Source organism: Vigna radiata, chromosome 7 (genome assembly GCF_000741045.1).
Source record: "Vigna radiata var. radiata cultivar VC1973A chromosome 7, Vradiata_ver6, whole genome shotgun sequence".
Classification (NCBI taxonomy): Eukaryota; Viridiplantae; Streptophyta; class Magnoliopsida; order Fabales; family Fabaceae; genus Vigna; species Vigna radiata.
In genome coordinates this window covers 3,593,727-3,616,420 of record NC_028357.1, presented here as the reverse complement: position 1 = coordinate 3,616,420, position 22,694 = coordinate 3,593,727, and the positions used below count along the sequence as shown (strand labels likewise).

General features: G+C 31.5%; 2 protein-coding genes across 5 annotated transcripts; one reads left to right on the top strand and one right to left on the bottom strand.

Annotated features, from left to right (window-relative positions):
- Positions 1–344: 344 nt before the first annotated feature.
- On the top strand, positions 345–6,890 carry LOC106769248 (AT-rich interactive domain-containing protein 6; the record flags this gene model as incomplete). 3 transcript variants are annotated; one of them, XR_001376315.2, is given in 10 exon segments in its annotated part: positions 345–379; positions 841–886; positions 2,246–2,338; positions 3,763–3,882; positions 3,971–4,022; positions 4,110–4,188; positions 4,372–4,438; positions 4,521–4,567; positions 6,117–6,209; positions 6,495–6,890. XR_001376315.2 is itself a non-coding variant. In XM_014654783.2 (10 exon segments), coding segments are annotated over 10 exon segments (738 nt in total), but the record flags the coding sequence as incomplete, so codon positions are not given.
- A 2,197-nt stretch (positions 6,891–9,087) lies between these two features.
- On the bottom strand, positions 9,088–15,083 carry LOC106765521 (serine/threonine-protein phosphatase 7). Of its 2 annotated transcripts, none has more exons than XM_014650176.2 (5): positions 14,492–15,082; positions 13,106–13,600; positions 10,174–10,320; positions 9,576–9,683; positions 9,088–9,413 (listed from the first exon to the last, which is right to left on the bottom strand). In XM_014650176.2, the coding sequence occupies exons 1-5, from the start codon at positions 15,047–15,049 to the stop codon at positions 9,336–9,338; spliced, it is 1,386 nt and encodes a 461-aa protein (XP_014505662.1). In that variant the 5' UTR covers positions 15,050–15,082; the 3' UTR covers positions 9,088–9,335. The 2 variants fall into 2 exon arrangements, 1 of the variants encoding a protein (XP_014505662.1); XR_002668411.1 differs by lacking the exon at positions 9,088–9,413 and adding an exon at positions 9,999–10,069 and having other exon boundaries at positions 14,492–15,083.
- Positions 15,084–22,694: the final 7,611 nt, after the last annotated feature.

Genomic DNA, 22,694 nt, shown 5'->3' with positions numbered 1-22,694 from the left:
CCATAACAATCCTAAAATCTATTTTGTTTGATTAAATTTACTTTGGTTTGGAAGTCAGTAAATAGTTGATAATAATGAAGCATTTAACAGTTGTAACTTTGCCTGTCACTTGTAAATATCTGTACTACTGAATTTCCTTGCATTTCTTAATTAAATGTCAATTTTATTTTTGGGCAACTGGAATGCTTTCGAGGTTGTTTCTTGAGGCAAACTAACAACAATTACTCTAAATTTCAAGTTTGTTTAGTTCAAACTTCAGAGAAGTTGTTTTAATTGTTGCCAATTTACCAAGACTTATGCCTAATTGGGGTTACATTTATGAATAGGTCACCTCATGTAAATTGTGGCGGCAAGTGGGAGAGTCTTTCAAACCTCCAAAGTAAGGAACAACAAGCAATTTCTTGTCTCGATCTTCTTGGTGGCTCTGAAAAGCTTTTGCTTAGCTTTTGTTTGAGTTTTATTGAATGTTAAATTTTTTGTGTTTTCTATGTATTTTACAAGGACTGTGAGTCATTCTGTATTGGAAAAGTTGTTGAGAAAAATTAAGTTGTCCATCTGAGTTTTAGTTCTTGATGGAAAACAAACTGGGTTGGATGATTTTATTTAATATGCATGCTTGTTTAGTTCCTTTATTGATTGAAAATCATAATTTGGATGCACTTTTCATTATTATTATATGAATTTCTCTTACTATTTCCACATTTCTTCAACATTATTTTTAGTTGTACTTCATGTTGTTCTGTGTTTTTTTGGGGTGGGGCGACACGTATGGGTGATCTGGATAACTTACGGTTATTTATGACATGTGAAAATAATGCTCTCTGTTCTTAATTTTTGCAGGACATGTACCACAGTTTCATGGACTTTTCGGGTTTTTTATGAGAAGGTGATTCTAGATTAATAAGGTGTACATTAGTCTTCAGCTCTTTCATATCTTCTAAAAGATTATTTGGCAAATATGTTTTCTAGATATCCAGGCTGCCATGCAAACTCAACATTCCTGTAAAGCTTAGAAGTAGATTGTTTTCTTTGTCACAAAAGTGTAATGTTGATCTAGCTGACATACATTTGCCCAGATTTCTTTGTTAAATATTTTATGATTTATATCATACTTTTCCTCATTGGTATGGATTGAGTTCTACGGTATATTATCTTAGCTTTATGTTGTGATCCTGCACCTATCATTATCTTTACGTGTCATATTTCTCTTGGTTATAATTATTACCAGCATTTATAATATATTTTCAAATGACTAAAGTATAATATACACTTGGGCGTAACTAGTAGCATGCGCATGGTGATGGAAATTTTTATTCTTCTTTTGGAGATGTTTCTGCGAGCTTTTGTGTAAAACCATATAAAAAAGTAAGATTATAAACTTACGGCATTTGATAAGAATGGAATTTAAACAATGAATCGTTAGTTTCAATTATACAGTTTATTTCTAAAGTCTATGTATTGATTTTTTTTTTTTTAAAAAAGGATGGAAAGAAAAAGCTGTCCTTTCTATGATTTTACCCTTGATTTCTTTTCAAGATGTAGTCTTTATCAATTGAGATTATTGTATATTTTGAAATGTGAAAGCAAATCATGATTTGCATCAAAATATGAATGTTTAGTATGAAAAGGCCACATAACAGGTGCACGATTTAGTGTTTTAATTTTGACCACTTATGTAATATCCCATGTCCTGACTAGATGCTTCTTTTGCTTCTCCCAATGAATGATGCTGCATTGTTAGTTTTTTTTTGCTCATCTTGTAACTTAAATGTGTAAAATTGAACAATCTTTATCAACTACCACTGATTAAAATTGCATTCTTTAAGAAGTAATGTAGATGGTGTTATCTAGTATTAACTACTGCCAATAACAAGCTTTCTACTCCTTGGTGCTGGTGCATATTAATCCCTCAAAGAAAAAGCATTCTAATCAAATTATTGTAAGTTGATAACTAGTATGGACTTTACCACTCTAGATTCCAAAAATATTGTGTAATGCTTTCTACGTTCCCTTACTCCCTACATGCTCTTTGGAATTAACCAGTACATAGGTACATTTTCTGTTAGCTACAATATCTGTTTTTAATCATTCTTGTTTTAGAGTTCAATGACATATGGGCTTATTTAAATAGCATCTTGTCTATTTCGAAACTGTCAAAACAATATCAAATATTGTGTAAAACTATAAATTTTGTTATACTCAATCTATTTCACTATTGTTTTTTTCTTTTTTTATGCTACTCCAGGCACTTCTTGACTATGAAAGGCATAAAACAAAAGGTGGTGAGCTGAATGTGCCTATTACTTCTAATTCAGAGCCAATGAATATTGAAAATCAGGTACTAATTATTTGTGTTTATGTCATTTTCTTGAGCTATAATGTAATGGCCAACTGTGTCGATCTTTTGTATGTTGACTTTATGAACTGCTAGACCATTCTCTTAAATAAGATATGGATATGTTGGAAAACCACATTAGGCATCTCCATTTTTATTATTTAACCTGCTGCTGTATGTATATTGTCATAGGATGAAATTCCCACGCACATTCTTTGAAATTCCCACTGCTAGACCATTCTCTTAAATAATATTGTGTGTCATTTCTAAGGATCGGTTGAAAATTATATGACGTAATATTATTACTTGTTGGATTGAGCGTTTATCACAAAGCCAAAAACTATCACTTATACTTTGAACACAACTCTTTTTATATAAAAGCATGAAATTCTAAATATCACTTTTCAATTGGTACTTGACCCACTTGGTCTCCGCCACTGAACAGTTGATGCACTCTACACTAATATCTTCCTCGGCAATGGTCAATTGATGCAACCTGCAAAGATTTTCCTCCTCAACAATTACTACATTGGGAATCAAACTCATGACCTTGGATTTGATGTCAATTGTTGGATCGAGCACTTACTATAAGACCAAATGTTATAGGTCATAATCAGACCGTAACCCTTTCTACTCAAGAGTCCAAGTACCACTATTCAATTATGACTTACTCCATCTGACCTACGCCATTAGAACAATATATGCACCTTGTAATACTATCTTATAGTTGCTTCCTTAGCAAAGTTAAATTATACGGAGAGTTGTCCTCTCTCCCCTTGAAAGAATGCTTCTTTTTGCCCCTAGTCATGACTATGTCTAGCATATTTCCTCAATAACAGGTGTAGGTCAGATAGAATAAGAAGGTAAACTGTGTTATAAGGGAGTAGGACCCTCAACCATGTTGATAATGAAATAGCTACTTATGTTCAGTGATAAAAAAGAGGATAGGAAGGATGTTAGAGGCAGCTTAGAATTGGGAGGAGGAAATTGGAAAGGAGAGAACTGTCTCTCAAATAATTGGTTTAAGGAGGGTTGAATTTCTCTCTTTTGCACTACATGTGCTCTTGATCTTTGTTCAATATGTTATTTATACTAGTGCAGTGTTTCATAATAGATTAATCAGATTTTCTCATACACTGGCCCAGTTCTACCAGTCTATTTCCAATTTAGATCTTCTCCCACTCCCTTAACGTTAGAAAAAGGTGACTTCTAAGCATAGGAAAGTAATGAATGGATATTGGGTTTAAGGCATCATTAGCAGAGTCGTCTTTTGTGTTGAGTTAATATTTGAAATTGAATTTCTACTTTGCAAGGCACTGAATCTCTTTACTTGCAGTAGGCTTTGCTAGTGGAATATATATGTCATAAGCAGTACTACTGTGATGAATACACTTATTTGTGTCTTACAATCCCTCTTGCCTGTTAAGTGTGTCCAAGGATTAGCTTCATCAGGTAGGGCACGTAGAGATGCTGCGGCCAGGGCTATGCAGGGTTGGCATTCTCAACGTCTTCTGGGCAATGGTGAAGTTAGTGATCCTATTATTAAGGTCTGGTTAAATTGTGCTGGTATGATTCATATTCTCCTTAATTTTATTTTTACTGCTAAATAATTGTTTAATAACTTGTTTTTCATAGGACAGGAGCTCTTTGTCTATGCAAAAGCGTGAAAAGCAGCTTAGAAGCATCAGTATGATCTTCTTCATAGTACTATCATTTTTAACTTATTAAAGTGCTGTATGATTCTAAAGATTCCACCCCTAACTTATTTGCTCAGATGTACTTAAACGCAAGAAATCGTCAGACATGGTGAATGCAGTCAAAGTTGCTCACAGTAATAAACCATCTAAACCACAGTTAAGACACGTTACTTTCTTTCTCTTTTTATCATGAATGATCTGTACTTAATCAAAATCTATTTATATAGTTGACAACCCATAAAGTATGCTATTAATTTATATTCTTGATAGAGGTGTTTACTTGCTTTCTTGTTCATTTGCTGACATACTTGCCTCTGTCGGTGTGTATAATGGACTAAGACTGGACACATCTGTGGTTGACATTGGACCTCCTGCTGATTGGGTAAAAATCAATGTTCAAAAAACTGTAAGTTTATCTTGTGTTTGGATAGCATATAATCTGTTTAATTATGTAATTTACTCATCAAGAGAAAGTTGTGTACAGAAAGATTGTTTTGAGGTCTATGCTTTGGTTCCTGGCCTTCTGCGGGAAGAGGTAATAAAGAGTTATTTTTTTTTTCTCTGTAATAATTCTGCACATACGTTGAAATCTTGGCGTATTATTAGGATACTAGTAGTCTCATCCTCCTTTTTATATATAAAATATATAAATATAATGAATCTAATGCATTCAAAGATGACCATGCTCCTTTTTAACAAAATACTGTATAACAATGCCATGCTATATTTTTTTACTCTTAATTGTCTTTTCCTTAAAAAATAGTGGTCTTTTCGTCTTGGTCTTTACACTTTTTTTTTGTCACTTTAGTCCTCGACGATTTTTGGAAAACCACTCCTGTCTCATTTGACCGCTAAAGTAAATGTTGTTTATATGCTGACATCATAAAAAATGTCAGTCAATATCTGATGTGATAAGGAATTAAAATACATAATTATGTATAGAAATCAAAATTAAAAAAAAAAGACATATTTCTAGAGACGAAGAACAAAAGTTATACAGTTTTGAAGGAATAAAATTAAAAATGAAATTTATAAGAATTAGAATAAAGAAATAAAATATATTAGTGAGGATTAGACGTAGGAAGTAACTTGTCTAGAAGGAAGGATTAAAGTAATAAATAAAAGTTATAAAACATATTTAAGTAGATGAAAAAGTAGGCTCTGTTAACTTGTGAATTTTTATAATAATAATAGACATTGTGATATTTGAACAAGGTTAAAAAGAAGGTAAATTACGCTAATGGGATTTAAATAAATTTTCAACAAGTGATAATAAAGCTTTAAAATAGGTCAACTGGGTTGCAGCCTATTTGGAATATAGGTATGGTTAATTTGACATACTTTTCTACTATTAGTCAGGCTGTCTGTTTTTAACACCTCTCGGACACCTCTTGACAGACATTATATTTACTGAACATATCAAGAACTCATTTTGAAAAATAGTTAAATCAGTCGTATTAAATATTAATATAATTTACCTTTTTTTTTTCCTTTCCTTTAGTTGTATAATGTCTATTTTCATCGAAAACTTTAATGTTTATTATTATTCTGCAATTTTTTTTGTTTTAATTTTCTATGAAGATGTTACGTTTTCTTGTGGTCTTCATAAATACAGATGTGACATTTATGATTTCAATTGATTTGATAAATGGTATTGGCATGACAATGTTATGATAATGTGATTAATATTAACTATGAAGGTCAAATTATCGGCAGAGACGATTAAAAGAAAAATTGTCATGAACTAAAAATTAGAATTAAACACAAACTATCCTCATTTGTCAAGAGAAAAGACTTAATTTAAGTCTTTTTTTTTCTAACGATATTTCAATCACATTTGCGTGTTAACAATTTCTTTTTTCAAATTAAATATTGTAGAAATTACAGTAGAGTGTTTTCATCGACCCATTTTACATTTTCTTATTTCTAGTATTACCTTTATTTTTGTAAGATCTGCTTGTTGTGAAACTTTTCCTTTGTGCTCTTAGCTTGTGATGCAATAATCTATAAATTTAGTAGTGTAATTTACCAAACTGCATTTGAACTGTTTTGAATGGAGAATATTGTTCACTGCATGAAATCAGGTGCGTGTTCAATCAGACCCAGCTGGACGCCTGGTCATAAGCGGTGAGCCTGAAAATTCTGACAATCCATGGGGGGTCAAACCTTTCAAGAAGGTATATTATCTTTTGCTATGATACGAAGGATTTATTTATTTTCAAAAATTGTTTTTCAATCTTTGATTTCAAACTTAATTTGCCAACAGTGTCTTTGTGTCCATGGATTATACTTTCTGCTATTTTTTTCTGCCTGCAAAAGTTGTGAAGTTGTCCTTTTATAACAAGCTGTCAGCACTTATTGAAAATAAGTAGCTTGTGTGCTTTCCATATTTAAACAGCTATGTTGGCACATTTAATTCAGCCTTTTCTATTCTTCTAATCCAGATATTTTAATTAACTCAGGTTGTGAGTTTGCCTTCAAGAATTGATACTCATCAGACTTCTGCTGTGGTGACTTTGCATGGACAATTGTTTGTTCGAGTTCCATTTGAGCAATCCGAATAAAGATGATTTATAGATTCCTAAGGAACCAAGGTACCATGATTTATAGGATAGTTGACCTGAATATGTATGTATTCATGTGAAGTTCTACTATGAATTTTGTCAATATTTTTTTATTTATATTTTTCCACCGATTTTCTCAAGTTGAGATTTATAATTTTAACTGTGTTAATATCAGTTTGGTAAGGTTTCCTAGCTGTTGAAAAATCAAACCATAATATGCAGTAGCAGCATTGGATGTCAACCAAACTCAGCTAAATTTGCTTCATTATTGAAACTTCTTGCTACCAAAACGAACTCGTTTCCCTGTAAATATGCATTAAGAAGTATATTTTATCAATTATAATGTACTTTAAATAATTAATCGTAAAGAATTTTCTAGGTTGTGATTTAAAAAAGTTACTGTTAAATATTATAGCTTAGTGAAATAATTTATTAAATATATTTTTGGGTTATATATCTCATTTATTAACTTCTAAAAAATAGAAATAAAAAGATTAACCTAATTCAAATATATTTGAATTTAGTTAATTTTACATAAAATTAATAGTCATTAAAATAGAAAAATGTATTATAAAATATCTCTTTGAAGCATAAGATTTTGTTGTTTCTACCATTTGTTGTTTCTAATTTCAACAAAATGATTGAATGAAACGAAATATTTTTAATAAATCCAATTTTAATTATATTATCAAGATAAAAATAATATTCTAAAAATGTATTATTAAAAAATATATTATCAAATAGTTTATTTTTTTTTTATTGTCTGTTATAGAATTTTACACTGTCATATGAATTTTAAACTAGTCGTTAAAAACTTAATTAACTTATATATGATATTTTTTAGATAGGTAATAATGTCAAAAGTAAATTATATAAAAATATGTAATTCAAACCTTAACTATTAAAATAATGATATAATAAAAATAATTAAATAATGTATACAATATTACTAAAGAAATATGATATTTTAACTTTAAAAAATGAATGTAAAACATTGATCTTTTACATTCAAAATAAGCTTAAAAATATAAGTTAAATATACCATAATACATATTTTAAATTTTGATAATATACAACAATGTTTATTAGCAGTAACAAATTTACGTACAAAATAATATTTAAATTTATTAATATGCTTTAAAATTATATCAACATGAGATGTAAATAGATTATGTAAGTCAAATTTCATTCAAACGGGAGGTAGTGTAGTTTTATTTATGGATATTTCATTTATCAACTGATTTAGGTGAATATTAGTAGTTAATCTAAGAATTGTTTTAGTTTAATTGTATGTGTTAGAGATGAAACTTTTATTTATTTTAGATTTATAAGAGACATTTATGTTTTAGAGCATATCTATAAGAAAGTTTTAAAACTTTGGTTAGAGAGTAATTTTTTTTAGTTTTTCATGATTTTTTGATTAACTAGTAATTTTTTAAAGTTTTAGAAGATGACATCAATACATTTTTTGGTGAAGAAAATCATAAGTTTAGTATAGTGCTTCACTCTTTGTATTCTTTTATTTTATTTTATTTCTTTTCAATAAATTTTTATATAATAACAAATAGTTAATAAACTTTGAAATATTATTATAACTGTAATGTTAAAATTCATGGTGATATATAACATGAATTTTTATTTTTAGAATCTATCAAGTCGACATAATGTTTAAAATTGCAATAAAAACTCTCCACATTCTTAATGAATGACTAAATGTAATATTTTGTAATCTCAATTCACTTTAAAATTTTATTGAACAATATTACTTATTTTATTTATTTACATTCTTTCCTCAATCATTAAATAAAATAAAATATTATAATTATTTTAAATTCAATATTTATATTTATAATCTTTTGTTTGCTTTTATTTATTATTTGTGAATAAATTTTAGCGTAACTAATTTAAATAATAAGCATAAATTTTATTATAAATTTATATACGCAATTTAATTCTTGTTGAGTACAACTAGATTTATTACTATTCTTGCACCAAAATAATTACTTTTAGAATGGTTTTCTTACATTAATAATTGTCCCCTTTTTAAAAATTTTAAAAAACATTACACTCATATGTTACTGCAAACATTAATGTAGTTTAAATTAGAAACTAATTAGGAATAAAATTGTTATTTTATTGAAAATTAGAAACAGTAAGTAAGCATTTGAAATTCTTTTAAAAGCTAAAATTGCAATCATTTTAGAAAAGAGAAAATATATTTAATTGAATTTAATCAATAACCATTTCTCTGCAAATAAAAAATTACAAAGGTTTAAAATTTTAATCAATAACAGCTGGTTTGCAAATAAAATTCATCAATTACTACTGATATTATAAACTAGTTTAAAAATTTTCAATTATCAAGTTTTAGTTAGTGTTTCAACTTTTAGGCAGTTTCTGTCAAACATAGCCTTAAACTACTATTAGTAAAAACAATATGGCTATAAACAACCAAAGAAGGCAAACTCTTCTAAGTTTCTACAAGAACTGGTACAGAAGAAAACTAACTGAAAACATGCATTGGATTGAGAACCAGAAGAGTTTCTTTGACAATTTACAGTGGTCACACTGAACTGTCCAGTAACTACTGTTGGGGGCAATTGATTTCACAAAACATAATAAAATTGGATATATAATAAACAATTATATAAGTTAATGATAAAGCCTGATAATCTCAAAAAATAACCATACAAATTTTACAAATTGAAAACTTTTTGACATTCATAGCAGAAAAAATCCTCAGGAAGTTACCATGGATGCCAAGTCCAATTCTTCATCCGAGTCTATCACCTCTTCGTAATCGTAATAGGCATTTACCTGCCCCACAGATCAAGGATACGATTATTAACTTTGCACAAATTTTATATTACAATCTGGAGTTATAATGCAATTTTAACTCATTAATCCAAGAATTAAGATCACTAGGCATCAGGATGATCATATATTCAATGATATTGTGAGGATTTAAGATTTCTTTACCTTCGGCCTGGGAGTAACTGCTGAAAATCCATGAAATATAGGATTGTCAAAATTCGGTGGTTCAAGGACAACATAGGAACCTTTGTTGTTATACCTCTTCTCTGTTGCCTGAAGGAAAGATAATTCTCACGATAAAGAAACTCCAAAATTTAACAAAGAAATTTAATTTAGTTATTACTTATTGCTTGACAGAATTAAAACAGGAAAGTACAAGAGATTATCATAGCTCATGACAGATAGAGATCCTTAATTGAATGCAGCCTTATCCCACAGACAAGAAGGTTTTTTCCAAAACTAGTGAACACTCACTATTGTATCAAGGCCCACTCACAACTATCAATTGAATTCTAGACAAGTTGTTTTCCCTACTTATCTATATCTTACAAACACAGTCAGCATTCAAAAAGCAGAACGGAAACTGACCAGTGACGTATGTTACTTTATATGCTCATCCACTTGATACACGAATGATGCTATCCTTTGACACATACACACTCCCATGCCCAAAACAAAGATTTTCAGTGTACAATTTAAAATGCTCTGCTATTTAAGGAAAACATTTTGGAGTATTCCTGAGCCAAGATAATTCATAACCAACCTGAAACTGTGGGTAATCTGGTGCACTAAACACAGTGACCAGCTTTCCCGAATCTACAGTATGGTCAATGGTGTAACCTTCATCCATTCCATCTAGACCATCCCTTTTCTCCCTAGCATCAGGGCCTTCATGTGATCTGATGATCAACTGAAAATTAATAATATGAGCGACCATCCATATATCAGCAATAATTATAAACAATAAAACAAAAAGCAGTACAGAACCACGATAAAACAGTAGGCGAAGCAGTCAGCATTTAGTTATTTTAAAGTTTATTAAACATTAAGGTTCAGAGTAACATACACCTGATTGCTCATATAAACAAGCAGCCTAAATCATTATTTAGCGAGGCATTGAATAAAGCTTAAATTTGAAGCAAATATGTAGACATGGAACACGATAAAAATCTAAATAAATATGGGCAAATAATTATATATTAATAAAATAAGTTATGTATAGAAGTATAAAATAATCGACATATACGCAAACACAAATATATATTGGTGTGTTAGGGTCCCATACTGCGTAGGATGAGATACATCGTGTGATACTTAAGCCTTGAGGTTCTTCCACTGAACCGACAGAAAGGACTACCTATAAGCTGGATTTAAAGTGCAAAACGTGAAAACCGTTTCAAAGAGAGAAGAGCAACCACTGGATCAATGTTGATAGAGTGAAAGCTAATGTCAGAGCTGTCAAAATGAGTTTGCCGAATGGACTAGCTATGAAAGTCCGAAAAACAAATCCGAACAATACAATTGTGGCTTAAATTTGATCGGTTGTCTTTGGGCTGGAACGTTTAGCCTGCAGCCGATTGGGCGAGACTATAGGCTTCGACTCACCAATTTTATAAAGTAGTAGCTATATTTAAAAAAAAAGAACTGTTACTATGAAAATATTAAAAAAATATTTCATTGAAACATATACATGTATTACAATTTATATATCAAATCATAATATCTAAAATTAAAATTAATTTCATTGATATGACTTAAATTTTACAATAATACTTATTTTTAACTTTTTTTCTAAAGCGGCCAAAATGGTCTACTGGCTAGGACCGAGCTAAACCTAAAAAATGCAATCCAATTATACAAGGGTCGGCCCAAATTTATTAGGTGATTTGTCCTACCAGACCAGGTCGATTGTTTTGCCACCTCTAGATGTCATGAACGTTGACCCTTAAAGGGCGTAAAAATGTTAGGAGTTCCATATTTATAAGGATGAACTACTTGATGTGGCACCTGAGGCTTAAAGTCTCTCACCTAATGGACTAGTCTTTTGTGGTGGACCCTCCTCCTGTGCTTAAGTCCTAACATTATGCTTATAAAGTGTACAATTGATGCAAACTATCTAGTAATTTAATCTGAAAATTTCTGTTCAAAGTTAGTTTCAATACCAGTGAAAGCAATACATGTAAGATAAACATAATTTGCTTTCTTCAGTGTAGTGCTTCAAAGCACTTTTCCACCATGGTCTACTTGGCTTTAGTAACAAGTCAATAACAAAACACATAAACGCTTGGTAACCATAACATACTTATGTGTCCAATTGTTTACATCATTTCAAGTAAAACCGATGGAGAATAAAGGTGCATTATTGATGTAGATGAGTCTTAAATTTGTATCGGTTGAGTGCTAGACATTTAGCTACTTGACTAATTATTCTATAGATGTTATAAGTCACCTTAGCCTAGGAAAGTGCAATCTTGCAAATAGTGGGATAGGCAAACAGTTATAGAAAGTTCAGAATCAATTAGAGAAGTTATTAACTAAGACCCTGTTTCGATAAACTTCTTCATAAACACTGATAGAAAAAGCAAATATGAAGGAAAAATGAAATAAGTTGCATAAGTTCAAATCAACTTTGTGGATAAATTGGATAATGTTTAGCTTCACCAAAAAGCTAATTTTAACTCGTGTAGAAGTTATTGAAAACTCATCCAACAAGTTCTAAGCCATTTAATGATCCAGCCTGTTTTAGTTACATATTTTATGTATAGATAAAAAATTTCTATGTTACTTGAACAGAATGAAAATATCAGTAGAGAGAACTAATATGTTGAAAGAATATCTTTTGTTGTTCTTCCCCCAATGAATAGATTTCCTTTTTTGCACACATTAAGATTATAATTCGTTCTGGTCATATCTGATATTAATGACCAGAATGAGACTAAAAGAATGAGACTATCCCTAATATCAGACAAGGCCACAGTCCCTAAAACTCTGTTCTGTAAAAGAATGAGACTCAAAATGACCCTACACTGCATTGTCTTGGACTAAATTTTTCCACCCTCGCCTACTCAAATTTACCTTAGCTCAGAAACAAGTTTGATTGCAATTGAACAGCTAAATGCATAAGCTCGTGCAATTTTATGAGTCAGAACACAATTTTAACTATGAACTTCTACCTACCTAGCTTTTTTCATAATTTCTAACTTTCCATGTAATCTAAACCAAATTAAATTCCTGGACCGCATCAAATACCATATGTTAAACATAGGTTTCGATCAGTAATAGTATCACAGTTGGCTAGTACCGCAAATTAAAGCAAATTGACTAGCCAACCAAGGTCCCAAATCCTGATCTAACAACTTGCTTTTAATTTTTGGGTTTTGCTCCTTTTATCTCCCCACTTGTCGAAAGTTTTCTGAAACAATAGCAATCAATGTCTAACGAATTGAATTTTCTTACCTTTTTCCCTAGATAAACAATACAATCATGTTATAAATCAAACAAAACTCTGAAGTTGGTAAATGATGATGCGTGCTCAAAATATCAATGTCCAACAAATAATTATTTCCTCAGAAAATATGATCTGATAAAATTTACTAGAAATAACTTCTTAAGGAATTAATATAATGATTTGATATAATCCACAAAGACAATCAAACACATCATCTTAACAATAAAAAAGTAACTTAATCTGTTACCTTTAGTTGGTACTTCTTCAAAAATTCTTCAGTACAATCAGGACCCCACAACAAGCCAATGCCTCTTTCTTTATTTGGAGCAAGACCTGGATTTTTTGATGGATCAGACCACAAAACATCACCAGGAATCAAATTTGGACCTTCCCAAGGAGGATCAAGAACTGATCGTCGAGCCTTAGACAATTCTTCCAAGGAACCAAGAGACAGAGTTTTGCTGTCATGATTGACATTAATCTTACGGTTCTTCTTTCCTTTAAACCTCTTTGACGGCATCACAGTTACACTGCGGAAAAGTCCTCCATGAGCAGTGTATACACACCCTGCTATAATAGAAGCCAAAGGAAGACCTTCAAAGCACCCCAAACATTTCCGGTACACATGCTTACCTTTATCACCATACTTTACCATTACTTCTTTCTCAAAACCATAAACCGAGGTACAGTATTTTGATTCATGATTCCCTCGTAGCAGATATATGTTATGTGGCATGAATACCTGACACAATAGTTATAGTGCCATAAATATCACAAAAGTATAGACAGAAATTACCCCATTCCTCAATGATCATAACGAAATAACCCTATTTCACATAGTTAAATCTTTCAACAGCAAGAGACTCATCCCATTAAATGAAGTTAGATATATCAGTTCAACAAATTACAGTAAACAATTAAGACCATCAACACAAAAAATATTAGCATCTATTTGTCTAAACTGTAAAATAAAATGTAGAGCATAATTTACATCAACTTAAACACTGCACATTAATCATTTTAACTGCTATGTTGATCCCACAAAATACAGATACATAAAAAGCTTTTCAACCGAGTCATGCCAGACTATTCATGGAAAGGGGTAAAAACAGAAAGCACAACATCCAAAAGTGAAACTTCAAATTTGAGAATATTATTTAAAAGTTTGAAAACTTCCAATCCATTCATTCATAGAGAATGACATTGATACTTCCACCCATTTTGTGGAAAGAGTCAACCAATGTGAAATCATCCTTGAGGTCTCATTATTATAAAAGTTAACAAACTTACTTCAGATACCTATGTGTAATTAAATGATAGCTTACAAAACCTTCACACTATTAGTGCATTTAAATCAAATTCAATAAAAATAAATAAATCTTCTGCTTCAGCAAAATAAGATTAAGAGTATCAAAGTATTTTTGGTGAAAATATTCTCAGCCCAAGAGCAAAGACTAATCTTTTAAAGTATTAAGAAACATCTTCTATATCTACAAACTGGAAAACTAACTACATACATTTGATAATCCGAATTGATACAGTATATTAGCAGCATAAACTCCACCATGCACGAAGTGTTTTTAAACTACATAAATCAGGTGAGAACAAAAACTTTCTTGCCAAACAGATTTACCTTCCAAGCCAACAACATCAAGAAGGTTTCGAGGCCCCATGCTCCTCGATCCACGTAATCCCCGTTAAAGACAAAGATTCGATCTCGGGAGGGGAAACCAGCATCTTTGAGAAGGAAAAGAAGATCATGGAGTTGTCCATGAACATCGCCCACGACAACGACAGAGGCGGCGGATGGAGAGTTATCGTTGGGGCTAGGGCGAAAGGGGTCTATAGTGACGCAATTGGGTTCCTTGTGAAGCATCTTGGAGGCGATGAGGATGAGAGAGTCGAAGACTTTGACGGGGAGAACGGAAGGTAACTCCGACGGAGGAAGATTCCGCGAAGACCAATCGAAGCACAGCATCAGGTTCTCCACCCAATCCATGCTGAGATTTCCATCTTCCGGCCACCATATTGGTATACACAGTTCTGGCGGTGGCCTGGAAAGGGACGGTTGCGGACTAGGCGGAGACTGTGGCTGTGGCTGGGACTGTGGGGTTTCTTCTAAGTTGGGGACGATGCCGTTTGCGGAATCAGGTGATGGTGCTGCTCCTGCTGAATCAGCTTGCAGGGTCATGGTAGATGAACGGAGTTGCAGAGATTTTAAACCACGGCTTGGGTTATATATACACCTTATTTTTGTACTAAAAAAAAATTATTTTATAGATTTTTTAAAATCTATCAATTTTTATTACTTGTTACCTAGACTATTTATTAATCTAAATTGTTTCATTCTTTATTTATAAATATCAAAATAAGTATAAAATATATAATAAATTGTCTTTTATATGTAAGCTTATGAGAATGACTTTTGTAGAGTTACTTTCTCTTGAAAGAAAATGAAAGGAAATATAACATTCTTTGTCAATTATTATCGAAGAAAGTATTCAAGAGTGTTAGAAAATAAGTTTATTATTGTAATAATTCCTTTAGTTAAATAACATTGTTAGCATTTGTATTTGTAGTAACAATACTTTTGTAATGTAGTCTTTATACTTTTTAAAAAGGTTCAACTTTATCTTTTGTATTAAATCAATATTAATGTTATTTATTTTATTTTACTTCTAGGATTCAACAATAAACTTATAATAAGAGTGGGTAATGCATAAATGTCAACTTATTATTATCTTTAAAAGTCTTTAAAATATTGAATTTTTTTAAAATATAAAGATCAGTAAAAAAATAAATAAAATAAAAACTATTGAATCCTAAAAATATTTTCATGCATTAGATCTTAAATTCAGATCTTTGTAGTTTCAAAAACTAAGTTTTCCAACATATTTACACAAATAAGTTCAGCAAAAGATCATACTAAAAGGAATTCAAACATTGAAAAAAAATATATATCATTAATGTTTCAAGGGTGTTGTACATTATAAAAACTAGAGAAATGACTCCATCACAAATTATATGTTATGTTAAGACTAACTTCTATATACAATTTAGGATAGAAAAAATATATAAAAAAAAGATCATTTTTTTCATGAATTAAAAGTATTTTTATATAAATCAAAAATAAAAATGCAAATAAATTATAAATTAATTAACTTCGACAAGTTATATACATAAGTTAATCAATTTCATTTTTGTTTTTATATTTTTCATTCTTGTCCATGCAAAAATATTTAAATCGGTAAAAGAAAAAATATTTATTTTGTCGTTACACTTTAACACGCCTTAGAACAGATTTTTATTCTTGAAATAAAGGGTGTACATTAAAAAAAAAATCTTAAACTTCTTATTTTCTCAATTAAATCATTAATGAAACTTGATAATATCCAATAAGTTATGTTTAAGAGGAAATCCCAGGTACCATTTTTAATGTTACAAGAAATAATAGCAATTTGATAATGGTTGGATTGCAATATATAATTATTATAATTTATGATTATTTATTTAATATTGGAATATGTTAACATCATGTGCTCACAAAGAAAATAATAACTTAGTTAAAATCTAGATGAAACAAATTTTATCCTATAAATAAAAAATTTAATGTATGATAATAGTTAAGTCCTGAAATATGTAATTGATCTGGGACATATTTTTAATAAAGATTCATAAGGGAAGATTTTTAAATTTAAATATGATGTTGTTGAGAGATGAACTAAAATGACACTTAACATCTTTGAATAATTCTTCAAAACGAATTCTTTTTTTCTCTAATAGTAATCTTTTAATCCAATGCCATCCATTCATGAAAATAACATAATGATATATGTTTAAAAAGGATACTACCAAATTGTCATAAGTAAAGTAGTTGATGAATAGAAATCTAAGTATTTGTATTTACATATACTTATTATATAATTAGATAATGGTTTAATACATCATTTGGTCCCTACTTTTGGGCGTATGATTCAAAATGATCCTATCTTTTAAAAAAGTTCACTAAGACCCCATATTTCGTTAAAAAATATTTAATCTGGTCCTTTTTGTTAACACTATTAAAAACTTAACAGTGGAAATGCCACCATGGCCAAATCTGAATGAGCTGTACAGTTAGGTGAATACGTGTCATGTTTGAAAGTTGCATTGTGTAAATGTTTTAAAAAAATTAAAATGACTTCGTAGACCAAAGCCTACCTTACTGCCATGGCACTGTGCGTTCTTCCTCCCCCGTTGTCGTCGTCGTTGAGGATACCTAGCTAGTGGCTCCCCCGCACCCCTGGGTCTCGCCAAATTTCCTCTAGTATCCACTGGGATATACTGGTGCGATTCCCCACTAGTCACGGTACGACGGTGGTGGCGAGGGCATGATGAATTTGTTGAGTTATTTGACGAATATTTTCACATCGAAAGTCTACGACGTAGCAGTTGAGTCCCCTTTGCAATTGGCGCCAAAGCTTCTTGGAAAATTTGGGGTTAAGGTTTGGCCCAAGAGAGAGCATTTGCAACCTATAAGTTCCCACCACCTTTATTTCATCTAGTTGATATCAATTTTTGAATTTAATGTGCAATGGGTGTTTAAATGCTTCATTACCTGCCTAATATTGTTAAAAAAAGTTACAGTTTTAACTTCCGAACTCACTGGATATCATCTATCTTTTATTAAAAGTGAAGATATAATTTCTAAGTTCACTATTTTGAAAATATCGTTACAATACCTTACTATACATGCCAACATGTGTTGGCAGTTTTAAGGAAAAAAGTATTATTATTAATAAAATATCTCAGTGATGTAATTGGCTATAATTTTTGCTTGAGATGGAAGGAACTGGGTTCAATTATAATTTTTTTTTTTACCTAAGTTCTTGGTTTTAAGTTTTAGTAATGAAGGGCTTAAGGCATTTCTTGGATTTTGAAACAAATAGAACATTAAGATATGCTATATGGTTTAGTGAAAGATGAGTGGACAATATACAAGCCTGTTCTTTTTTTTAATGGACAAATGTTAGTTGTTAGTATTTTTTTAGGTAAGTTAAGCCAGATTTGTTCGTGTTATTGAATAAGTATTTGACATTGGGGTGTAAGTTTTCTCATTCAAGATTCATGGAGCTTATTGCGAGTTGTTGGAAAAGGGAGTTATCTGTTCGTCTGTTGGGAATCATGCTCAAGGAGTTGCATTTTCTGCCTAAAGATTGAATTGCAGTGTGGTGATTGTTATGCCTGTTACCACCCCAGAAATCAAGGTGTGTTTTTGTTTATATATTTCCTTTTGCCTTCTTTATTTTTTTATTTGTGTCTTTGATTATATGCCAGGGAAGGAAATTTTTTTCAATTAAGTTATGCGCTTTTGTTTTTTGTAAATATGCAGTGGAAATCTATGGAGGAAGAATGCACGACCTTCGACAGCTTGGAAAGCGTGGCAGCGATAAAGGGCATGAGGTTAGGATGTGTCGCGAGCAGGTGGCATGCCATTTGGTAGAGAGCCTGTCGGTGGAGGAGAGGTGGTGGTGTAGTGGCGACGCCATGGCAGTGAGATAAGCTTGGGTCTGGGGAGTCATTTTAATTTTTTCAAAATATTTATACAGTGAAACCTTTAAATGTGCCACGTATTCATCAAGCTTACTCAGTTTTAGTCAATGTGGCATTTGCACTGTTAAGTTTCTAACAAAGTTAACAAAAAGGACCGGATTCAACATTTTTTAACAAAATATGGAACCTTACTGAACTTTTTTAAAAAATAGGATCATTTTGAACTAAACACCCAAAAGGAGGGACCAAATAATATATTAAACCTTAGATAATCAACCAGAAAATAAATTATAATTTTTTAGAATTAGAGAATAAAGATAAAGACAATAATTCAATAAACTTAAATAAAAATATTAATAAAGAGATATATAATAATTCAGATATGTAGAGATGTTGGAGTTATTCACTAACTTTTCTTACATAACTCACTAATATTTCCATCTTCATCCAACAATTTCAATTACTCAATTCATTCAGTTCAATGATTTATAAACTTAATTTAACTTTAATTCCTTAATGGATAAATATGAGATTACTTAAAGAAAGATACTAAATTATTTTAGTATAATATGTCAATCAACCAGCTAAAAACTTAAAAATTGATTAACATGTCTAACTTCCATCCTTAAGAATAAGAAATACTAGTGTTTTCACCTAGATCCTAATTTAAAATAGGATTTCCCTGTCACGTTTATAACTAAGAAATTGTAATTCAGTTGATGAGTTCCAACATACATTAAGAATATAAAAAAAAACAATAAACTAGATTAATCAATCTTGTTAAAAAAGTATTTGAATTAGACAATTGCATTAACATCTAATAATATGGTGTTTAGTCACTCGTAACTTAACACTTAAACAAATATTAAAGACTAATGTGTAACGTAATTATGTTAAAATTATACGATAAAATGTTCACAAAACTAAGAAAATGATGAATTGATTTTCTTAATAAAACTTGTGTCTTTTAAAACTAATTTTGGTCGGTGTTTATAGTAGTAAGACTATTTTTCTTTACTAAAGTAAAATAATTTTATTATGTGAAATAAATAATTGTAGACTCTCTGTTATACATAATTATATGTTACTATGTTAATATTATCATCTACACATTTATATAGACATAAAGGTACACTATTATATAAAATTTTTAGGTATAATAGGTTTGGAGGTCCCTATTTCTGCGGGTTCTTTCCAATTAGGTCCTCCTATTTGGAAACTGATCAATTGGGTCCTTAATTTGACAAAATTTGATTCAATAGTAGCTTTTCCGTTAAATGCAGATGACGACGTTAACTTTTTAAACAGGTGGCATGCTGAGGCATCCAGGTAGCACAATTTGAGCTGTATAGGTGGATTTTTAACATTTTTAAATTATTGGAAAATAAAATAAAAGTAGAATGAATAAATGAATTGTCGAAATATAATTATAATTCATTAAACCAAACCAATGTTCCTATTTTGGGGTCAGATAGGGAGTGTGTGCGAATTTGGGGAAATTAAGGAACTTAGGGTTCGTGGGTGGGCTCGTCCTTGTGCTGGCATTTGGGGAACATTGCTTTTGCATGAGAAATTAGTTATACATACCCTTCGTTGTATAAAATTGTAGTAATCTATCGGTGGTTTTGAGTGGAAGCAGCTTACTATTGGTGGTGAATCACGTGGAAGAGTTTCGCGAAGGTCGTTGGAGGTGTAGCACTTGTCCAAGTTAGTAAGTGTTTACTTCTTTGTATATTTTTGACAATGATGCATGGTCATTCGTGGTCCCCCATGTTCGAAGTGGTATGGTAGTGTGTTATTTATGTTGTTCTTCAAATTGTTGTTGCAAAGTGGTTCCCCATGTTTAAAGTGTCGTAGTAGATCCTAATTGTTGTTGTGCTTTATATTAGTGTTGCAATATGGTCCCCCATGTTTGTTTCTTGTGTTTTTTCTTTTGTTTAAGTTATGTTGTAGTTGGTCCTCGTGTTTCCTTGTCTTGGTTCTAATTTTATATAATTTTTGTTGTTGTTGCCCTCTTATTATTTTATAAGATATATATTGTTATAGTGTAGTACATGGAGGATCATTTTGAAGTTGTTTTCCACCATGAAGGTCAGTTCATAAATGATGGGCCACTTAAGTATGAGGAGGAAAGTACAACTCTGTCTTTTGACCCAGACGTGTGGAGTTACTTCATTATAGTCAGTGTAGTAAAAGGACTTGGGTATGATGGGTTTAAGGAGTTGTGGTATTGTGTAGGGGGTTCTGTGTTAGATAATAGGTTAGAGTCTTTGTCTGATGATAGAGGAGCCATGCACACGATGAACTTAGCTAGGCTAAATGGTCAAGTTAATTTATTTATTGTTCACACAGTGTTTGAACCTGAGATTGTACACTTGTTAGAAAATGTTCCACATAATATAGGTGAAGAAGAAGTTCAACCTGTGATGCATGATAGTGATGATGGTGAGTGTGAACAAGGTCATGGTGAGTGTCAGGAGGTATGTGATGGTAGTGTGAAGTTCCTGTTTTAGAAGAAAAAACTAAAGGAGATGATGTTGTAGAAGGTCAAATTGAAGCTGAATGTGATGTGGGTAAGTCTGAAAGAGACGATGTTGTAGAAGGTCAAATTGAAGCTGAATGTCATGTGAGTGAGTCTGAAGAAGATGATGTTGTAGAAGGTGAAATGGAAGTTGAATGTGATGTGGGTGAGTCTGAAGGAGATGATGCTGATGTTCGTAGTTGGAGTTCTAGTGGTGAGGATGTCAATGTTGATTGCAATGTGGATGTTCCTAGTATGCATGACCTAGTTGACTGTGACATCCAAGAAGAGGTAGGACATGGAGTTGAGAATTGGTTTGCTGAAATTGAAGTTGATGTGCAAGATGATGGACCATCATGGACTCGCATTTCCGATAGTGATGTTGATGATGGTATAAATACTGACAATGATAGAGGTTTGTCTGATGATAATTGGGAATCAGAAGAATTGCTTAGTGGAGGAGAAAGTGATGGAGAAGATGATGAGGAAGAGAGTTATGGAAATTTTGTAACATTTAGTATGCCTAAAACAATGGTGGATTACAAGTTGGATTTGGGCACTTATTTTGCTAACAAGCAAGATATTTTGGATGTCATAAAAACATATGCAGTAGAAAATGTGAGAAATCTAACATATGTTAAAAATGATAAGAAGAGAATTAGAGTGAAGTGTATGGGTGCTAAAGGAAACTGCCCCTGGATGACATACTGTGGTTATATGAATGCAGTACGAACGTGGCATTTAAGGACTATTGTTGACAACCACAGTTGTATTAGAGAGCACAAAGTCAAATTACTTAATTCAAATTGGCTAAGTAAGAGGTTGGAGAAAACTGTGAGAGAAAATCCCAAAGTCAAGGTAATGGAAATTCGTGACAAGATAAGTAGAAAGTGCAATGTAGGTGTATCTAGATCCATGGCTTATAGAGCAAAGTCCTTTGCTTCAGACCATGTAGATGGGTGTTTCAAAGAACAACATAAAAAGGGTCTATGATTATGCGAATGAGCTCCTAGCTCGTAATCCTGGATCCACTGTGAAGGTGGAAGTGGAAGAGAATGTTGGTGGCCATATTTTCAAGAGGTTCTATGTTTGTCTTAAGGTCTGCAAGGAAAGTTTTGTGTCTTGCAGGCCAATTATAGGGCTGGATGGTGCTTTTTTAAAAGTTAAATATGGTGGTGAATTGCTAACTACTATTGCAAGAAACGCAAATGACCAGATGCTACCTCTAGCATATGCCATTGTGGAAGTAGAGAATAAGGAAACATGAAAATGGTTTCTGGAACTTTTGGTTGAAGACATTGGTGGGGAGGCAGTACATGCATCATTGACATTCATATCAGATGAACAAAAGGTTATTCACATGCTCTTTTTTCCTAAAAACGTATGTTCATTTTCATTATTATTGATATGAGACCTTTGACAACACTGCCAATTTCAAATTACAGGGCTTAATGCAAGCTTTTGAAGAAGTGCTCCCTAGAGTTGATCAACGCTTTTGTGTTAGGCACTTTTGCGCAAATTTCAGGAAGAAATTCCCTATAAAGCAGCTAAAGCGGATGATGTGGAAGGCAGCTACAACAACTCATCCACAAGCCTGGGAAACGGAAATGACAAAATTAAAGGAAGTGAACCTTGAGGCCTTCAAATACCTTATAAAAATTCCTCCCAAGTATGGTCATATTTCCTAATCTCTTAAAATGTGATTCAATTCATAGTTGTGGAAGTGGCAGAATGTGATAGTCATATTTCCTAATCTCTTGAAATGTAGATACTGGTCATGATC